General features: G+C 37.0%; 1 protein-coding gene across 2 annotated transcripts in view; it reads left to right on the top strand.

Annotated features, from left to right (window-relative positions):
• The window catches only part of SLIT3 (slit guidance ligand 3), an 810414-nt gene that overhangs the window by 456175 nt on the left and 331316 nt on the right, over positions 1-22923 (top strand). For both annotated transcript variants that reach the window (XM_061616805.1, XM_061616804.1), the window contains one exon: positions 10078-10149. In XM_061616805.1, the coding sequence (XP_061472789.1) occupies positions 10078-10149 (72 nt within the window). The remainder of the gene's footprint in view (positions 1-10077; positions 10150-22923) is intronic.

The following is a 22923-nucleotide window of genomic DNA, read 5'->3' as shown; positions in this document are numbered from 1 at the left end:
AGACTTATAAAAAAATGAAAGCTCTAATTCTGAGCTACCTACTGGAGGTTCCCCTAAATGCTTTTGTGGGTGCTGGTGTACCCGTGGGCAATGGGTTGGCGACAGTAGTATAGTGGAAAATTCAGAAGTGCAGGGTCCCTTCACGTTAGTCACAGTCAAGCCCTCTTCCCTGTTTTTGCTGCTGGGTTGAGAATTAGATCCTTGTTAATGCCTTCTCCCTCAACAACAGATATCCCTAGGAGCCAATAAGCATGAATGGGGAGAGTGTTAGCTGCTGAGAAGAGTCTTCTCAGCTGACTCACCTCCTTTCACTCTGATTAGCTCCAATCAGCAGGAAAGGACAAGGAAACATGTTAGAAGACCTCCAAGAACCTGGACGACTACACCCCTGGTTGGTGACCCCTGAGTTAAACACTTAGATTTGACAGAATAATATATTTAGCATTCTGAACAGCTGTGAAGATTAGAAAATTTATTACACATTTGCAATTCTGTCTGATTGAGTGAAATAATTATTTTCAAGCAGCTATTTTAATTGGGGGGGGGGATCTGCCATTACTATAATTACCATGACAGACAATAACTACTATATGTAGTACAAGCGGGACCTGCAGTATGTTTCTGGGTAGAATACTCCTGTTAAAGCACATAAGAAGAGCTTGCTGAATCAGGCCAATGGCCGATCTAGTCCAGCATCCTGTTCTCACAGTGCCTGACCAGTTTCCCTGGGAAACCCACAAGCAGGACCTAAGTGCAAAGAGCGGTCTCCCTCCTGTGGTTTCCAGCATTTGGTATTCAGAAGCATACTGCCTCTGACAGTGTAGGTAGAACATAGCCATCATGTTAGTAGCCACTGATTGCCTTTTCCTCCATGAACTTTTCTAATCCTTTTTTAAATCAGTCCTAGTTGGTGGCCATCACTGCCTCTTATGGGAGCAAATTCCATAGTTTAACTATGCACTCTGTGAAGAAGTACTTTGTTTTGTCTGTCGTGAGTCTTCTAACATTCTGCTTCATTGGATGACAGCAGGAGGAAAGCTTTTTGCTATTCACTTTGTTCATGCCATGCATAATTTTATACACTTCTATTATGTCAACTCTTACTCAACTTTTCTCTAAACCAAAAAGGCCCAAATGCTGCATCCTGTCCTCACAGGGGAGTCGCTCCATCCATCCCCTTGATCATTTTGGTTTCCCTTTTCTGAACTTTTTCTAGCTCTACAATATTTTTTTTTGTTAGGTAAGGAAACCAGAACTGTACACAGTATTCCAAATGCAGCCACACCACAGATTTGCATAATGGTATTATAATATTGGCAGTTTTATTTTCAATACCTTTCCTAATGATCCCTGGCATGGAAGTTGTCTTTTTCACAGCTGCCACATGCTGGGTCAACATCTCCTTTGAGCTATCCACTGGTCAAGGTCCAATTTCTGGCCAGTCACTGCCAGTTCAAACCCCATGAGCCTATATGTGAAATTAATATTTTTTTGCTCCAATATGCACAACTTTACATTTGTTTACATTGAATTACATTTGCCATTTTACTGCCCATTCGCTCAGTTCAGAGAGTTCCTTTTGGAGTTCTTCACAATCCCTTTTAGTTTTAACAATTCTGAACAATTTGGTATCATCAGCAAACTTGACCACCTTACTGCTCACCCCAACTCTAGATAATTTATGAACAAGTTAAAAAGCACAAGTCCCAATACCAATCCTTCGGATACTTCACTTTCTACATCTCTGCTTTGGGAGAACTGTCCATTAATCCTACTCTTTGCTTCCTGCTTCTTAATCAATTGCTTATCCACAAGAGGACCTCTCCTCTTATTCCGTTAAAGCTTTTTGAAAGTCCAAGTATGCTATGTCAACCAGATCACCTCTGTCTATATGCTTGTTAACACTCTCAAAGAATTCTAATAGATTAGTGAGATAGAACTTACCCTTTCAGAAGCCATGCTGGTTCTGCTTCAGCTGGGCTCATTCTTCTATATGCTTGGTTATTTTATATTTAACAACACTTTCTAACACTTTTTCTGGGACAGATGGTAAAAAAAGAACCAGACATAGCCCTCTTTATGGGTACAGCAGCCTATTGTACTTGTTGTACTCTTCTTTAAATATTCCTTACAGCTTAGAATATGGCAGATATCCCCTCATAAAATACGCAGAACTGGTGGACATGCTTCTAATATGACTATGCATCTGTTTCACATAAGAATTTGAAAATGTAATATTGGGGTCTAGCTAACGCTTTGATCTGTTTGTGCATGAGCTTTACTGCAGCAGTATAATGAGCCAGCAGACCATAGGGTTTTCTTTAACCCTTCTAAAACTAGTTGCAGGATAATATGAGGTACAGAGTTTTGTTTTATTGAGTTACAATATTTAACCTAAAACATTGCAATGCATTTTTTTAAAAAATCTTTAAAATATTGTAATGCATTATTTAAATTCTATTAATGCAATTTTTGCACCTTTACTAGGAAGAAGGCAGAATCCAACTGCATTACAATTCAGACTTATTTAACATTTAAGTTCTCATTAATAGAAACTTTTCAACTGTAGACTTTCAGCTGTTGATCCAAAGGTGCTACATTAGTCTGAATGAATGTTTATTAACCCCTAAACTATAACATAATAAAAAAATAACTGTCTTTAATGTGGTTTAATGTAGACAGGTTTATTTCAGCCACACATGCAAGCATTATGGGTTGTATCCAATTCTACTCAGAGTAAACCCACTAAAGTTAATTAAGACATGATTAATTTAGGTTTATTAATTTCAGTGGGTTTCTTCTGAGTAGAATTTGGTTGTATGCAAACTTGAGGTCATGCACGTTCAAACTAATACCCAATATATAAAAATGTTCTTCTCCAATGTATAGAGGAAGCAGAAATATGTTTTCTGCTCCAGGTCTGTGAAATGAATCAACAGATTACCATTCTGTTTCCTCACACGCACATATGTTGTGTTATTATCGTGTTTTTTCTTTTTGTTTCTTTTACATTAATAGCATGCTTTGTCTTGGTAATCTTCAAAGTTTACAATTCCAGACTTTTTTGTCATCTTTAAGCAAAGTCCAGTGGCAAAAGGGATAAAGATTTATTGCTTTTGATTTTTAAATGAAGTTATTACTTAATTCAAATTTTGTAAGGGCTTTTATAAGCTGCTACACATCTATAACTTCCTTCTTCCAATTTTGTTTGTGTGTTTCTCCTGTGCTTTAAGTGATGAAACATGGGCTTACAGAAACCCTGAATTGTTTCACATTTAGGCTGTATCCAAACAGTATCTCCTTTCCCTAAATAAACTTCATTTGTGTCTGAATAGATGTTTTGGCACCAATTACACAGCACACATATTTATGCTCCCAGGCTTTTGATTTTAACTCTGCCCTGGGTTATTAGCTGCTTGTTTTTTTCTTGTAATGTTAGTTGATGTTATATTTTTAAAATTTGTATATACATAGGAGCTGTTTTGAAAGGGTACTGAAAGCGCAGAGGACCATAGGAAGCTGCCTTATACTGACTGAGACCCTTGGCCCGTCTACCTCAGAATTATCTACGCAGCAGGTCTCCAGGGTTTCAGGCAGGGGGTCTTTCTCAGGCCTACCTGGAGATGACAGGGAGTGAACCTGGGGCCTTCGGCATGCAAAGCAGATGCCTTACCATTGAGATATGACCCATCTCCAAATAGGTTAGATGCAGGGCTTGGCATATCGATCACATTCCTCTCGTGTGTATGCACATTGGTTGTATAAAAAGGGCTCAAGTTAGTAGTTGCATGGATACAGCCTAAGGTTTATAGTTAGTATTGGCTGTACCTACCTAAGATTTGAGTATAGCATCCATGTAAAACAAACACAGTTTTGCTAGACGCATATTAGGTAATGCATTAGATTTCTGCTAAGATACTAAGAGACTTAAATTGGATCGTTTCAAGTGCGGAGTCTGGAATAGTAATGGAGGGCAAAACAGAGGAGAAAATACTACCCAAATCAACCTGCTTCCATCTCCAGCTGTTTCTGGCTCTTCCCCAAAGTTGTCTGCAGGTTAAAAATATAAAAAGATATCTACAGGGTCAGATCAGGGGATCCATCTAGTCCATCATTGTTTTCAATAGTGTTATTATGTCTAATTGCTAAAAAAAAGAAAAAGCAAGAAACCTGAATGAAACTGAATAGTGGCTAGTCAGATGTCTCTAGAAAGCCTACAAGCAGTATATGAAGAAGATAACATCCCCCTGTTTATGCAAAATTGTATGTAAAATTGTAGGATAGTGCATAGCACTTTCCTCCTGAAGTAAGCCTCCATGCTCTTCCATTGCTCATGGAGTTGAAACAGGAGATGAGGCCAGAAAGCCCAAATAGAAAAGGATTTGAAATACTCTCACTTCCTGTCCCTATTTGATCCCATTATCACTTACCTCATTGTTCACACTCTCACAGCTCCTCTCTGTTTACTGATCTACAGTCTCAGGCACGGAGGGATGGGAAATTTTCTGCATCTATTAATCCTATTTCTTCTCAGCATTCTGCAGATTCCCAGGCACACTGTCACTCCCTTCTTCCACACCCCTTTTATATAATGTGTGTGTGCATGGATGAAGTAGATGAAATGAAGACTGGATCCTGAGGCTACCAGCCAAAAAAGCCAAAGCCAAAGATGTAAACCCTAAACACCATGTGTAAATTAGACAGTTACTGCTCGCTGACCCAATATAGCATCTTTGAAACCAAGCCATGTTTCTAAAAGGGTTGGGATACATGATTTTGCTTTTATTTCCATGTATCTAGAATCAAATACATCTATGTCTAAGCAAGAAAATAAGCAAAGTTTGTCTAGCCAAAACAGATATTAGGTGAATTGCACAAAATATCAGGATCACCATTCAAACTCTAAGTAACAGCTATAATATATTTTATTTAAAGTGTGTGTGTGTGTGTGTGTGTAATATAGGTTTAACAATCCCTGCATACTTTATCCCACCCATCAAAAGATACAGTACAATTAAAGACTTGAAGTTGAGGAGCTTTATATTTAAAGCTATTGAAGCCAATCCTTCTGTCACACAAATAGAGGTAAGGGAGACATTCAGTTCAGTTTGCATTTAAAATTGAAGTTACCTAATTCACACTTTCCAAAACAATACCCCAACCGAACATAGCCATCCTTCAAAATTCTCAGTTCTCCAAATTTTGCAAAGCAGTTCTCCAACCAACTAATATGTACAAAAATGTGCAGTAAAGGTAAAGTATGCATATGATGCATATGTTACTAAAGATAGCATACAGTAGTATATAAAAGGGGAAATTGCTTTGCAAAAATGTGTATATCAGGTGAAATGGCATGCAAAGATATGTATATTAGGATAAATTGATGCTAAAATGCTGCTGAATTTTCATGAGGACATTTTTTAAACAATCTCAAACTTGTGTTAATGTGGAAAACTGAACTTAACACTAAAAAATGAGAAACTGTGAGAGAAACCCAAATTGACAGACTCGTCCATCGGTATGTACAAATGCTCCAACTATCCTTATTTACCAGGGACAGTCCCTATTTTGGAGTACCTGTCCATTGACATTCATAGACAAGGGGAGAAGCGGAGCATATCTAATGCTGATTTTATCTATTTTATTATTTAGTATTTATTTATTATTTGATTTATATTCCGCCCTTCCTCCTAGCAGGTGCCTAAGCCAGCAAATTTAATTGTTACTAGTGCACATTGACATGTATTACAGAATTTCAGCCCCCTTCCCAGTGTACCAAGAAAGCTAAATCTCTGAGAGTGCTATCCTATACATGTCTACTCAAAAGTAACCCCCATTTAGATCAATGCAATGTGAATAGAACTACAGTGGGAGCACAGGTGGTTGGAGGAGGCGAACGTGCCTAAGCTAAATTGTATAAGGGCAGCTAAATCCATTGTGAGATGAAAAATGCACCATTTCCTTTCACAATGTATTTGGTTGTACTTATAAAATATTTTAATTTATTTAAACAAATGTTTAATACAGTGGTTCCCAAACTTCCACCCCCACAAACCACTTGAAAATTGCTGATTGTCATAGCAAACCACTTAATGATTTTTCTGCCTGTTGTGTAATGCTAGATGTTGTATGATTTTTAATATTGTTTTATTGCTTCTTTTATTTCTTATATGGTATTTTATTGTATTACAATTTATATTCCATAGAATTCAAATTGTAATACAATATAAGGAAGCAATCAATTATGTTCAAAATCAATATGAATATTTAATGTGGGCATGTCATGGAGCACCTGAATGAAGCTCATGGGCCACAGTTTGAAATCCCTGGCTTAACAGATCAGTAAATATGATTAAATCTGAAAAGTCAAATAAAACTATTTTGGGTAGTTTGCTAACACACACACCACTTCTGAAGCCAGAGCAGGATAAGCTGTTGTAAACTAATTCAGTCCACTGCAGGGCAGAGAAGAACCATCAGGAATGTGCAGTGGAGTGCGGGAGAGGAAGGGGAAAAAGGAGCTCAGGCAATTATCATTGAGGCAAGAGTAGAGCTATGTTACATGTACACAAGTATCTGTATTTTCAACAAATACGTATTTTTAGCAAAGAGAATACATAACAAAGATTGAAATTCTAATGGGAAAAATATTTAAATTATCATTACAAAACCTTACAAACAAAGACCAAGGGTTGAGTCCCTTAACTCATGAAAGATTATTTGCTATATGGGAGGATTCTATGAATGGAAGGGAGAAGGGGGGATTCCCTCTTCCTCGTGTAGCCCACTGTGTTATCTCCTATGCTGTTCCAGAAAGTTCTCCAATCCTGTAGAGAAGATTTTGGGTGAGGGCACAGGAGACTGGGGAAGGAAGGAGTGAAAATCACTTCCTCTCTTTTCCCTTCACAGAAGCATCCTCTTGATCAATGATCCTTCTATGAGTGCAGTGACCCAATTTGATATAACCCCAAATATCTGCAAAACGATTTTCAGTTAATTGTCCTTCTTTGGAACCATACACAGAGTAGCCAATCCACCATAGATGGAGAAACTGCCAATCCATCAAGGGTGCACAAATTGCCTTCTTCCAATAAAAGGAGATTGTGGTTTTAGCTGCATTTAGAAGGTTCATTGAAAAAAATGGAAATGGACTGCCGTCAAGTTGATCCCAACTTATGGCGACCCTATGAATAGGGATTTCATGGTAAGCAGCATTCAGAGAGGGCTTACCATTGCCTCCCTCTGAGGCTAGTCCTCTCCAGCTGGCTAGGGCCTGCTCAGCTTGCCACAGCTGCACAAGCAGCCCCTTCCTTATCCGCAACTGCCAGCTGGGGGGCAACTGGGCTCCTTGGGACTATGCAGCTTGCCCTCGGCTGCACAGGTGGCAGGGCACTTAACCCCTGAGCCACTCACTGGCCCTTTACACCCAGGAGACATGAGCATGGATTTGAACTCACAGACTCTGTACTCTCAGCCAGGCTCCCCCCCCCACTGTGCTATACCAGCTGTAGAAGGTTCATTACTTAATTCCAAATACTTTGTACTAAGAATATTGTTTAGATTTCTTAAAAAGGAAATACAGAAGTTTTGAAGGTATCCTTATTCCTGTCATTCTTTCAGTATTCACTAACAGTAACTTCCAGAATTATTTACTTTATTTGAATTCCAAAAAAAATGTAAAAAGTTGGTTGTGGGGTCTGCACATCTCCAACAATTATCACTATTCAGTCTGTCTCTCAACCTACAACAATTTAAATACAAAAGTGTCCCAATTTTCACCTGTGAAATGTTGGAAGGTGTTCAGTTATGACTTCAGTTGGATTTAAGTATATTCTGTTATTTTACAAATTCAGTGTATACTACTATGAAAGCTAAATGCTGTTTAGTAACCTATTCTGGGCTATTCCGACATCGGCAGGGGGATGTTGGAGACGTTCTGGGATGCAGCTTCGATCTGAAGAATCCAAAGCCTCCTAGTCCCGTGACATGCCCTCAAATGGGAAATGTAGACATACTTCTGAGCATATATAATCCCACCTTGAAAACACGAACCACCTTTTTTTAAAGAAAACAAACAACCCAGGAAATGGATGGAGGAACGCATTCCTACACCTTCACTTCTTTCCTGTCAACTGCAGCCTGGCAGACCATAGAATAAGTTAGTAGAACTACCCTCATGTTTACACACACACATGCACGCACGCATGCACACACACACACACACAAGTGCAAAGATCTTAGGACTGCAACCTTAATAACTTATGTTGCTTGTATAGGCTGTTAGAAAAATTCCATACCAAATTAGATAGCAAGATCTATTTTTTACGCATTTTTCTTACTCTTTGTTCTGTAATTCTATCGAGGGTCACTTTGAGAGTCAAATTTGCTCAAAACAGCAAAATATAGCACAGTAATCCTGTACGCCAATAGGGAAATAATTATCTTTATGAAACCAAGACAGCACCACAAGATCTGCAGCAGAAGTTAAAAAAAAAAAACCTTAGAAAACTACTGAGGGAGGAGGGAGCCTAAAAAACAACCAACTGAGGATTTGGCATGCTCAGTGACCACAGAACTCTGAATGTCTTTTTGGGTGGGGGAAGAGAAGATGGAAAACTGGGAAGGGGATATGGAGTATCCTGGGGAAAAGACATGGCTGGCTGGCTAGCTGCAACCCTGAATAGGAGCACTCCACCCTCCAACATTTTGCTGCAAGTCTCACATGTCTCTCTCTCTCCCCATGTATGCACACACAAATCATATTAAGGAACCTTGAGTTCAGCAAGACCTATAAACGTATAATATCATTTAAGCCATGTGAGTAAATTGTATATATTTAAGATGGTGACCTGCACAAAACTGAGGGCTTGGGGCAGGAAATAACATATTAAATAAATAAAATATCCATGAAAACGTAACATTTTTTTTAAAACTTATCATTCTTGCCAAACCTTGTCTGTTAACAGTTGAGTATACTGGAATAAACATACATACTGAGAGCACTAAATGAGGAAAGATATGACGTATGTTGAGTAAAATTTGTATGGAAACAGTATACAAATGTTCACTTTAATAATTTGTGTATATGTAATGTCTCAATCCAGAAATATGAACAAATGTAACTAGGCGAAATCTAGTCTGAAGCACTGTGTGCAAGCATTTTTCAAGGCAGAGGATGGTGCTCTGTATTGGTTTGGGCAAAAAGTTATGTGTCTCCCTAGATAGTGTGGAAACACCTGGTCACATCTTGAAATCAGCAATATAAATCATTTTCTTCTTTCCATTATCCTGTTATATGTTCATACCTGCATTTACTCACGCATATTCAGATGTGCCTCAGGAAAACAATTCACTCCTGGTGTGTGTATTTTAACATTTAATTCCTTGATTATATCTGTCTTGCTTGATATACTTGTGCTGATTCTGTATTTGGCGGTCAGAAATGTTTCAATAGACAGGCCTACCAGATGGGGCCAGTAACAATGCAGAAAAACATTGAACCACCACAGACATTTGGTGCTTGGAATAATAAAAAGACTATAAAATTAGATTAGTTGCGTCTAATTTGGAATTGGTATATTCCCTATGCACCCTTGAAGCTCTTGGGCAGATACAGCCTTGAGATTTAGTACTGTCAGGACGGAGGACTACAACTTCCAGTAAAAGGGGAAAAACAGCATTCTGGGAGGTCACTGGGGGCAGCACGGTGACCTCCAATGATTTACAGGCCTTTAGCTTAATGAAATTGTTTCAGTGACATGACGGTAAAAGCTCATAATGGATTGGATGCCCTAATGTAATGAAATTATTCCCTTCTGCCTTAGAGGGGGAAAAAAACGCAATTAATATTTACTGAGACCTGACAGGCTTCAGTATGCTGTAGTATGCAGCTCTTTCAGACAGTCAGTGAGATGAGACAGAGCGGCATGGCAGGCTACAAGCCAGCTTCCTCCTGGTGACAAGCAAAGACTGCAAGGGGGTGGAGGGACACCTTAGTGACGGGGAAGCTTAGAACATGATGCTCCAAGGCAGTGTGGTTACCAGGCAAGCCTTCATACTTTTCCTTCCTTCCTGCAGGCAACTGGACAACAATCAAATCAGCTGCATTGAAGATGGAGCCTTCCGAGCCCTGCGTGACTTGGAGATTCTGTGAGTTGACTTTCTGATTTATTTGTGTGTGTGTGTGCGTGGGTGCATGCTGCAGTGCTATTATTTCTGGTTTTGTATCTTCCCCCCCTCTCTATTTTGACTAAAGTGTGTAACTAGCCAATAGAAATTTCTCACTTACTGACTTGATGTTACTGTTAATTAAACCATAAAAGAAGGCTTTGGTTCTTATGGTCCATAGGAGTGCAGATAAACCCACACTCGATTTTGTACTGAACAGATGGGGTTTAATGGGTTCTAAAGTGCATTGTATTCTGTATTTTAACAGCTAGAACCTGTATTTTTATGGAAAGGAGGGTGGCTAACGGGTTTGAGTGGTATAAAATTTGGAGGCAGTTTACAATTGACCTAGACAGAGAGGATAATTGTTAAACATACAGAAAGTGCTTTGGCATGAAAGCACAATGGCTAAGAGAAGATCCCATTGTGAAGACTGTGATAATGTTAAATGTTAGTATATGAGCAATGTGAAAACCTCTATTTTAAAGCTGCAATTTAATATATAGGGCTGTCATCCTCAACTATTTGTTCTGGAGTAGATCAAATTGCTATTACTCAAACTTACAAATTGGGAACACCTTACCAAAGCCTTTTATACACTGTAATTTAGCGATTCCTCTTGTAATGGTTATAATGTACTCTTAAAAAAATAATAGTTGTGCTTTGTGTAGACAGGTTGATTTCGCCACACATGCAAGCATTAGGGGGTGTATCTAACATTAGTCATACTCAGAGTAAACCCACTGAAATTAATGAACATGACTAATTTAGGTCTGTCATTTCCAATGGGTCTACTCTGAATATGACTAATGTTGGATACCGTCCTATATCCTTGTGCTTACTATTTTTTAAAGAACACACTAAAGTGTACAGTGTTAGTCGCTTAATGTAATTCACTTAAACAGAAATTTTCAGATGATCTGGAGAAAGTTTCTCCCTGCATAGTTTTCTTAAGTTTTGACATTGTATCAGAAGCCAAGGATATGGTGAAGATATGTCACTTTGTTAGCATATCAGTGAATGCTTTCAAAACTTGCAGGCTACAGATGGTAAATGTGATTAGGCCTTATCAGTCCTAAAGCTCACAATATAAGCTGTGGTCACCTAGAGGCCTAGATGGTAACATTCTACATACTTTATTTGCAAGGCAGACGTGTATCTCAACATGGTGCTGTTTGAATTGCATTGTGGTCACATGTATACAGGTAGCCTATTGACTAATATATGAGTGTGTTCATAGTGAAGCAATAACCTTTTTGAATATACAGTGGCCCTGTCCATTTCCCTTCTGTCATTTACTATGAACTGGAATCCATGACTGTCTTTGGGAAATAAGTTTTGGAACCTTATTTTCTGTATCTGGCTCGAGCATTGGAACATATATAATATGCCACTATTTATTGAATGAATTTACTGATTAGTGATTTGAGGGGTGTATCTGCTCAGTGGTAGCCCCCCTCCCCGAAGTGACAATTTTTTAAAAAAGATCTTTATATCCAGTATTGATGTGATTGTTGATTTGGGCAGTAAATAAGACATTTTGTATTTTTTTAAGAAGTAGTTTCTTCTTATGAAAGTGAAAACTTTTTTTTGAATAATGTTTTGATTTTTGTCAAACGGTTTGCCAGAAAAAGTTATGATTTCGCATAAATATATTGCATGGCAAAATATATTGCATTGCCCGTGAGATCTCCAATTCTCTAAATGTCCAGCAATTTTTATTTTAAAAGCTCTTCTTGAACTTTTAGAATACTTGAAGAAGCCATGATGAGTAGTTTTATATGCATTTTGAATGTTACATGTTCAATATTAAAGCAGGCCAAGAGAGATTTTAAAGCTTGAAGTTGACAAAATAAATGTCAGGGTACTAAAATGTAAATGCTGCGATGATGTTTTTTTAAAATGGACATCAAATAACGTCAGTCTGAATTAAAATCTTCCTCTTAGACTTCCCGGAAAAAAACATGTGAAATGGTAAGATACTTTGTCTAAATTATGAATAATTTATGGAGCACCGAATGACCACCTAACTCCCAATGATATGCATAACATTTTATAAACAAAATTGGTGCTTATCCACACAGTGTTTTTCTAGGCATGAGACAGCTTTTGGAGTGGCTCCCGTGATCAGAAAAATGTGCAATCATATTGTGTGACCAATTTAGATTATTTAGCTCTTTTGGTGATTAGCACAACATATATGCGTTAGAATGAGTTGCCTAAGAATGGGTGTTATGAATCCTTCTGTAATTTGAAATTGTGTGTTTTTAATGAAATCTTCATAATTATAATTCTCCGCCATTTGATTTTATCAAAGTCACATTCATAAAATCAGGAAGAGATTTCCTTCCAGTATGTAGGATTATGGAGAAAATTGATTAGCCAAGATTTTAAATTTAATCCCGTTATTGGCATAATTCCTTAATAGTTGGCAACTATCCATTTTGATGGATGTGATAAAACATATGTAAGGATCTTGCATTGTTTTCAACATTAAACAAGGTTTGGGCAGGAAAAACAATGGACTGAAATAGATTTTACAGTAGCTAGCTAAACGGCGGATCAGATTTCGTATTATTGACTGTTACTATCATGGCAAAGGAGTTGAGCCTAGAATTTTCTCAATATTTTATGGTATATAGTAATAGTGGGTGTGTTGCCGTTTTGATTTCCTTAGCAGAATGTGCAATATCAATTTGTAAACGAGATCTTATTCAGTAGCAATACGCTAGTGTTATAGAAAGTACAAAGAAGTCCCTATGAAGAATAAGTTGGTTGCCAAAAAGGAGCTTGTTTGGAGGGAAATAATAGAAACAATACAGATGCAAGTAATTCAACACTAATTGTAGTAGATAGCCATAGAGATAATACAATATTTGCAATTAAAGCTTTTCAGTTTTCAATTTAATTATTTGGGTTCCAAAGACACATCTGAACATGCTCAAATCACTTCGGTTTGTGTACAGAAGGCCAATATTTATGGAAGGCTGCTACTGGAAGGTAGGATCCCAGTCCATCTCTAAGAGTGTGAGTGTGTGTGCATGCACATGCATGTGTATATCTTATGGCACCTCTGTTGTTTATCCCCATTTGAATAATTTCATATTTCTTAAAGGTCGCTTCCTTGAAATGCCAGTTCTTTAATCTGCTATGTGTGGTGAAACAATTGCTGGTCAACTATCAGTTGACTTAAATCTGATGGTATTCAGAAGAATTAGGGTTAAGATAATGGAACTAGAATAAAATAAAGAATATTTCATTTCAATTTATTACAGCTGTTCAATTGCAGATAGTTACCAAGTAAGATTTTCCTCAATCTTTTCTTTGTTGAAATAGCGTAGTTGTCATATGTTTAAAACGTGTTCCATTTTTGTTTCAGGATAACACTGTCAATACTTTACTTCATCTTTTCTACTTAGTAGTGCCACCAAACTTTGTAGCTGACCATGAGTTCACATCTGTTCTCTAAAGCATTTGTGTTTTAGCTGCTTTTTTATTTTGGTCCCAGAAGCACTATAATCAACATATCTATTGTGGAAACATGCAACGTCCATTTCCCTTGTACAGCCTCATTCACATTTGAGGATTGTGTCATGGATATACGTGGCATATTGGAACTGTTCTGTGTTCTCAAATGAAATAAAGGGATGAAATGAGTTAGAATTAGAGAATATAATGTACTTTCTCTGCTTTAGCCAACTATTAAGGCAGTTCTACCTCTCTGTTTTAGATCTTTGCCCCTGCTGACTAAAACAGTATGCTGTAACACACATCAGTCTGTCAACTTACCTATAAGATGCACAGGCATGGCAAGCAATTCATGTTATGAGAAATGGTCATTTTAAAAAAAAATTCCGAAGAAGTGTATTTAGGGAACATGGGTTTGCATTTATTTGTTTATCAACTTGCTGGTTTGTAGAGATATATTTATTTATATCTAAGCAGATGCAATGTTTAAAATCATGATATAATTTTAAGCAAATGAGATGTCACTGCTTAATGAAAATCTATGAATGGTAAAAGGAAATGATTTGTTGTTCTGTTTTGCCACCAAGTATCATCAGTTTAGGCAATTAGGATTAATTTGAATTGTGTGAGTTGCTTTCATAACTGTCACTTTATAAGCAGAATTTTTAATGAAGTACTTGATTTTCAAGTTAATGTGCACATTCAACTTCCCTGTAGTCATACAATACTTCTTTTAAAAAAATAATTCTCAATTTAGATAGAGTAGAATCCCTTTGGTGCTCTTGCACTTACAAAAGGACTATTGATCCCATGAATGGCCTCCTAACAGAAGAGGAGGGGAAGCAAGCTTTGCCAATTTGCCCTTCCCCCTGTATCACCCTACATGCCTACTTCCACTGGTTTGAAGAGTCTCCCAATTATCTGGAACTGATTTTGGGGGGGTAGGGAGCACCGGGGGTTGAAGAGGGGGAAATTGGGTCTCACCCTGTTAGTAGATGCCTCCACTGGATTGAAAGCCACATTGAGTCCAAGGGCACCAGTTAGATCCCACCCGTAAAACAATGCTTAGTTTAAAACTGGAATAGTAAGTGGGGAAAATGTATTTTCAGGATCAGAATGAATTTACATCCTAATTTATAATTATGTCACTGTAGTAGCAATAGCGTAGGGACTTTTGACCCTACAAAGGTGAAACTAAAAACTGATTACTATATTTTTTTGTGATTTCATCAATTAGCCGACTGATTTTGTCGCATTTCAAATCAAATGTAATAGGAGAAACATCAGATTCCACCAATGCACCCATGCACCTTTACTTTGCTGCTTGGAAGATCAAAATATACACCTAATTTTGACTGATTATTTTGAGCCCATCTGCAGAAAGATAGTTTCTCCTATCTTTACCTCACTAGCAATCTGGATGGACTCCAACAGAAAGCAGTATTGGAACATCCACTAATTTTCCTTATCAGTTGCTGTCCCATTGTAGATCACTGTAGTAAAGGAGCAATGTGCTGGAAAAATGTAGCACTAGCAGTTTCAATTTCCTTTTCTGGAATCAGATTAGACATATGAGAAGCACAGTGAAGCTGTTTAGACCTGTGCTTTTTAGGACATTATTTCAGGAGAAAAAAACAGCCCCTAATGTATCTGAATTTACATAAACACATAACATGGGAGACGGTCCACCTCTATGCACCTATCATCCCCACAAGAAACTAACTCCACTGCCTGGAGCTAGAAAGAAATGGAGTTTAATAGAGTTTCATAAGATACAATTCTCTCATGGCGTATGGAGATACTTGAGACAATCTCCTGACTGTTACATATGCTGGAAATATGAGAGCAAAAACAACAGTGGCCAGATGGCATCAAGGTGACAGGTTTTATATCATCTACCAGCAGAAAAAGAACCAGACATCAGAGACTGGATTTAGTTGACTAAATTTATTTCTGTGAAAAATTCCCAATGGCTATAAAGGTAGTAGGAAATGGTTTGTATATCTGTGTAAGTATCTTGATTTGTTTTTGTTATACTATAATAATGCTGTCAACTGCTGAGTGATCTTCCAAATTATATTGATGAACATTTCAATGAAACAAAGGTGCCAATATCCAAGAATACAACCTGTAATGAATTTAGGTTCTCTAGTACATACATATTCTATGTCATGTAACATCCTTCCCCAACCTGATGCCCTCCGGAAGTTGTTGGACTACAGCTCCCATCAGTCCCAGCCATCATGGCCAATGTTCAGGGAAGGGGAGAGCTGTAGCCCAACAACATCTAGAGGGCACCAGGTTGGGGAAAGCTGGGGTGTGCTATTAATTGTGGTGGCCCATCAGTGTGGAACTCCACCTTTCATGTGTTCCTTTCTTTTTGAAAGCAAAGAGTACATGCAAACATTTTCATTCTCAGGTTGCTTTTAATGGCACTTTGCTGCCTTTTAGTGTTGTTGTTGTTTTTGCTACCCCCTACCTTCCTTTAAAATGCGATCCTCCTCTCTTGAATTTACTATGTTATTTTATATAACATACCCAAAATTATTAATAATACTATGTGAGGGACCTGACCTCTTCAGGGGTAAGCATATTTTCCTTCTTTCCTTAAAGTAATATAGTAATATAGTAGTGAAAATAGTGCCAATACTACATTGGGAAATGGTGGGTTTTTTATGATTTATAGATTGCCATGGCAGTAGCTTGTAATACTGTGATTTTCAGATTTGTCATTCAGCTGTGGCCTTTCCGGGATCTTTCACTGAGACAGTGACAAGTGGAATGTAAAGTAATTGACATAATAGTGGATGAAATTTCAATATTGTTGAGCAAAAAAAAATGCATAGTTTTAGATATTTTTTCTTTTTTCCTTGTTTTTTTTAGGAACATGCACTGGCAGAAGCCAGGACATTTTAATGCATGAGGCAGAAAATCCAAATAACAACCTGTTCAGGTTATCAAAACATAGTTATTAATTAAATAATTGATAGTTCACTCACTTGTGATCATAGCCCCTTATCTGCTCCCTGAAGCAGCATGCTTCTCACTATCTAACAATAGTCAAAACAGCTTTTAGTTTCAGATTGCCATAGGCTCTTCTACAGATGAATTTCATAAGTTGTAGGTAAGGCTATAAAAAAGAACCCCCTACTTTCCTGGTGAGTAAAGTGCGCTTAGTATAATGGCCACCCATAATGCCTAGCACATCTTTGACATTAAATGTTTAAAAAGTTGTGGTTTGATGTCACTTCTAGATAGATGTGCTGGAATCACTCTTATCTATGGCATGATGTCCAAATTCCATAAAGAAGACTTTACTTACTTACATACCCAACAGAAAATTCTCACTATTAATAGGAAACCGAGACATCTACCATATTAGAAAATGGATTGTAGCTACTTTTTTCTCTTAGTCTTAACTGGCCTAAATTGATATGAAAATGGGAAAAGACATAATTTTGAAAGCTTTTGGAATGTAGGCATCTTGCTAGAAAAGGCTGATGTTGAAAATATTGCTCAGTACCTTATTCACTGTCTTGAAATCCAGAATTAATTTATTTTGTAGAATAGTTATCTTCTGTGGTTGGTTGTATCATACTCACTTCAGAACATTTCTGGAGCTCCTTTTAATGGTTGTGTGCTCATAGCTGATTGAATTAAAACAACGTAGACGCTCCACATTTAGACAACAGGGCAAACAGACCCACATACTTTTATGCATACATGTGCTAATCTATTTATTTATTTATTAGTTAATTAGAACAGCCTTTCCTAACCTCTGGCTCCCCAGATGTTGCTGGACTACAATTCCCATCATCCCTGCCCATTGGCAATGCTGACTAGGCTGATGGGAGTTGTAGTTCAACAACATCTGGGGACCCAAAGGTTGGAAGAGGCTAAGTTAGATGTTGCCCTCTCATGCTGTTTCTTCATTAATCTCTCTTGAGTGCAAGTAAGGGATTTAGTAGAAAAGTCATTTAAAGGGAAACTGCCACCAGCACGTGCATGATATTTGTCCACAGGTTTTCTTTTGGAATAGTGTGTGAGATTCACTGACCACTATTTGAACAAAGAGTGGGTGAGATGGTTGAAGAGCTGAAAGAGCTACCCAGAGTTCAGACTTGGAGTGTGTAGGTCGTTCTGCAAACTCCTGTGTAGCCAGATTTTTAGAAAAGCAAATAAAGTATGTTAAAGCAGCAAATCAGTATAATAGTTTAACAGTTTATGAGATTAAATTACAGCTATAATAGGGCTTAATTTCCAATCCATTTACTGGCTCTAGAGATATTCAGGTATATCTAGAGACTGATTATGTTCCAGATTCACTTTTGGGGCTCCAGGAGAAATAAGAATTTAGGTATGCAATTTTTATTCAAATTCCATTTATATATATTTTTTAATTTCAATTAAGCCTAGATGCCATGGCCCATTTGCTTTTTCTAGAAATGAAAATAATTGTGATAAAAGATGTGCAATATAGTTTAGACTCAGTCTACTCAAGATAGAGATGAGGCAATCACTAAAGACCTCTGCTTTAATGGAGGATATTATGTCACCATGTCTTAGAATTCTTGGTTGTAATTATTTGTGTATTCTAATTTTCTAGGACCTGCATGGTGTCATTCACCAGGCCTGTCTGTTATATTTTTTGGTGAAGTACTTGGGTTAATCAGTTTCAGATTTGCATTTGGCCATGCAGTAGTCCATGAACTGCCGCAATGCGGTCCCTATGACACCATCTTTGAAGACCACTCAGCTTCTGCCAAAACAAAATGAGGTTGCCTGCTTGCTGGGCGGGGTTACTAGATGGGAGCTTATTTTATCTCTTCCCGGGCTGCACAGTCTGCCTATTTGCTTCTGGGTGTAACTCAGGTGGGTTGTGTTATCTTAGAGGCATCTCTTGCCACCTCCCCTGCAATGGCATTTGAAACTCAGGTGAGCCATTTATCTCATCAGTTTTAGACTTGAACGTGTGGGATAGACTTCCTTTAGTGGACTGGTATACTACTATGCTTGAGTACAGATATTAAAACCAAAGAAATATTTCTTACCAAATCAATGACAAATAATAGTTAGTTAGTTTTCATACTTGTGCATTAACAGATAGGGAACAATTTAATAATTTAATGCTTTTTTGTATCTTTTGTTTGTGTGTGTACACAAGTGGATCACAGTGAGTATTCAGCATCTACGCTGAAGTTTTTTGGCATCTTGGTTATTAGAGAAAGATTTAAGTGAGCCTCTATTGCAGAGTAAATAGAAGTGTATAATTAACTAAACTGCATTAAAAAAATTTAAATGGATGTTTTATCTGTTTATTTGTGGATCTGGCAGTCTTCTATGCAGCTTATTCATGGGAATTATAAATATGTGTGTATGTGAGAAAAAGAGCGGGAGTGAAAACTAAGTGGGCTGCTGTCAATAGTTTGACTACATTTGGCTCCATGTACAGTTGCCATGATTTGAATTGATCGTTTCCGTTTTGCAAAAAGCATTATGAAAATTTGTCCTGGATGTGCAGAGCAGTTTCCTACACAGCACTAAAAGAATAATGCCTACCAAGATAATTATTTCATCTTTTGAAACTGAACAATTTTTAAGGCAGATTAAGTAGCTGTGATATAATATAGAGCTTTCTGAAGAAAGACAAACTTGAGTTTCATTCTGTGGTGATACTATGAGCATTGCTACCACCATGAGATAGCTGTTTAAGTGCATCATATGTGTGCCTTTAAGGACTCAATGCACTTAATGCAATGATCTATAAATCTTAAGATTTGTTTTAGTAAAAGGTGCCACTTTCTTTAATAATCACTGACATTTTAACTGAATACATGGGTCTCCATTGACATATACTATTCTTCTTTCTCTAAATCCCTAGTTTGTTTTGCAAATGCTGAGATTTGATTTGTGTTGCCTGTTACTTCCTTGTTGGATCAATAATTTAACACATTATTTAAATACATAATTTGTAGAGGAAAACATCATGTGCAACATGACTGGTTGAGTAGAAATAGTGTATTTCCAATTGCTTCTCTTTGAAAGAGTTAAGTCTGAACTGGTCACTAGAGTTTTTGCTACTATTCTCTAGGCTGAAGCTAGATTAGTAGTCATTACAGAGCAACAAACTGCTCTAGAGTATTAGATTTGCTCCATCTTGCCTTCACATTCTTCTAGCAGAACTATTAATGTGGCTTTTGGAACTTCATTGTTTGCCCTTTAAACGCCCCTAGCGGTCAAAATAAGAGGATAGCCACAACATCAGGAGTAGGTTGTGTGCCGCAGTGCGACACTTGGCTGAAGGGCAGCAGCTGGATCAGTGCCAGCTCTGAAAAAAGAGGAATACTTTCACTGATATGGTCATAACAGTTCTGAGCAGGTCTTAAAACCATTCTTGCTGTCCTTCGATGCATATAAAAAGGCAACAGATTCTTTGTTCAGCTGTCCTACAGCAACATACAAGATTGGCTTGATAATTTTGTAGAAGTAAATGGGATACACTTAACAGCTATGAATGTGTCTTTGTTTAAAAATAAAAAATATATAACTTAACATGCTCTGAATATAGATTGCTGATATATTCTGTACACTTGACACAGTAAGTCTAAGGATAAACATATACATACACATCCTTAAATTTTATTATTTGTATCCCTAATTTTAAGGGAAACGAGGTAAGTCTGTTTTGTTAGTTTTCTCCTGCTGAGATAGAGTTTGCTTTCTTCCTGGATACTCTAGCATTTAAAGTCTTAAGACAAAGTAACTTGACCTCAGAGTACTTGTCACACCCTTGAATTTTGTTTAACAATACATAGTGCACCATCAGTTTTAAAGATGGTCAAAGTTTGTCTTCAGATGCTGCCATTCTGCACATGGAACAGCTTTTGATACAACAGAGATGCCTGCTAATGTAAGAAAAGGGAAGGTAATTTTGACTGATCTTTGACTGATTCTTCTGCTGCCATTCCTTGTGGTCTCCAAACATCTTTTCCAAAGAGTTGAAGGAACCCTCCAAAATGTCATAGAAGGCAGCATACAGGTGCGGGTGAGAGGGAAATTGTTTTTTAAAAAATCCACAATCAGAGTAACAGCATTGGATTTCACCCCATCACTGATACATTTGCTAAAATTTAAGAATTGTCCACAATTTTTAATTATATTTTAGACTTTAGATTCTCAAACTGGACCACTGGTGGATCATTCAGGTGGTCTACAGCATGTCCATTGTTTAACTGCAATGTATTGCTTGTTTTCTTACATTGTATTTTATTGCATTATAATTTGAATTCTATGGAGCACAAATTATAATACAATGTAGGAAATAAAAGAAGCAATAAAAATAAATTAAATTAATTAATTAAATCATACAGTACCTAGCACAGTGCATTACAGTTGTTACAGCAGGCACAAAAATCAATGAGTGGTCTGCCAAGATCATCAGCAATTTTCAAGTGGTCTGTGAGGAAAAAAGTTTGGAACCACTGTTTTAGACCATAAAGTCTAAAATGTATGTAAGAACCAATACTACGTAATGCATATACTGTGACATTTGTGCATATAGGTATATGCAAATAAGCTAACAAAATGTATAGTTGAAAATGTAAGAGAACTTGTACATATAGTTAAGATTTCATCAGACAATTATTGAAATTAAGGAACATTTTTTCCATTAGTGTAAGAGTTTATGTGAATTGGAAAAAGTATAGTCAAAGAGGCTTTCTCAGACTTACGTGAAAGAGCGCAATGCATGGAATATTTGCAGGACCTACAATCTGCTGACAGTTCTTGAACTTCAAAATGTTCATTCTTTAAAAATCATACATGTGCATTTTGGTGATACTCACTGCTTAGTATTTTAGCTTCAACGTGTCTTTTTTCATAACAGAGACAAAAATTAAGCATTGGGCACACATGTCCAGTCCTTGGACTCAAAAATCAAATTTTACAGCTTGTCAGAAGATGGGACCTAATTATGTTATGCTCATGTGGAGTAAGCTGTGAAAATTGGTACCATAATGTGAGCTTGGTTTTGTGGTGGTTGTGTTGTGGAGAAGTTGTGGCAATAGAATATAATTGTTTCTCTTTTTTCAGGAATTGATTCATTTTCCTTTTCCAGAAAAAAAACCCCACAAACTTATATTCATGTAGTGGCTTTCAGGACTACAGTGTGAGCTCCGGGTGTCACAGTATTTCACATTAATCTGCTTAAAGTATGCTGAAATAATGAATAATGAAATATTGGAATAACTACTAGTGAATTAATTGTTACTAACTGAACACAAAATAATTAGTATTAAATAACATGAAGCACTGATATTGGAAGCAGCCAAAAATGGTAATTTAAATAATTTATAAAGCTTATGATATGAATTGCAAAAACTGTTCAACCACTATTTTATAATGTAGGCTTTGGGGTTTTTTTAAATTAATGTGTGTCAACATTGCTCTTCTTGGAGCTTCTGTATCTATTAAAACCCGTTTGTAATTTGACTACATTTTGTCTATATAATTCCTCAGATTCCATTTTGATTATAGGTTTCCTTCCATATTTGGATTGGTCTGGGTTGCCATGTTTTTATATAATTTTAATTCTTGCATTAGTTTTTTAATTGATTTAAATTATGTTTGCTGTTAGAAACTACTGGGCATAATTGGTACAGAATGAGTAGCACTGAAATGTTAAAATAACTAAAATTGACAAATGATGCTGTAGCCATAAAAACTTGGATATGCATTATGATGCCCACAGTTCTTGAGAAATTATGAGTGAATAGAGATTACTATTTATAAACTGTAGATGACTATTTATAAATCATAATGATGTGTAGTTGGCCAGCCACTCAGTAAGCTAGCCATCTCTAATGTGCTGCCACAGGACAAGAATTTTACCACTGTCCTGTTTCCTCAGCTTTCTGATTGAGTGCAGAGATATGGTAAAGATTCTCCTTTTTATTTGGCAAGATGTTACAGTTACTAATTGATTACATGGATACTGTGGTAAGTCATCACTTGTATGGTAGCCTCCCACTGGTGTGTGCCTAGGAATCAAATAATGCTTTCCCTCTAGTAATGAATTTAGAAGGAGATTTGAAGAATGAGTGTTATCAAATTAACCTCATTCTCTGGCCTGAATTAAGGCAATTAAAATGTAGTCTTATGTAAATGTGGATCATTCAGGAAGTGATGCATTGGGAATTCCACAAGCCACTTGTTGAAATAGAATTGTACTGATATCTACTGCTCTGCACAAGAGATGTGGATTGATATTGTTAAATCCCTTAAGAGTTT

The sequence above is a fragment of the Rhineura floridana genome, chromosome 3 (assembly GCF_030035675.1).
Source record: "Rhineura floridana isolate rRhiFlo1 chromosome 3, rRhiFlo1.hap2, whole genome shotgun sequence".
Lineage (NCBI taxonomy): Eukaryota > Metazoa > Chordata > Lepidosauria > Squamata > Rhineuridae > Rhineura > Rhineura floridana.
Note: the sequence above shows the minus strand (reverse complement) of the source record. Positions and strands in the feature narration are given on the sequence as shown.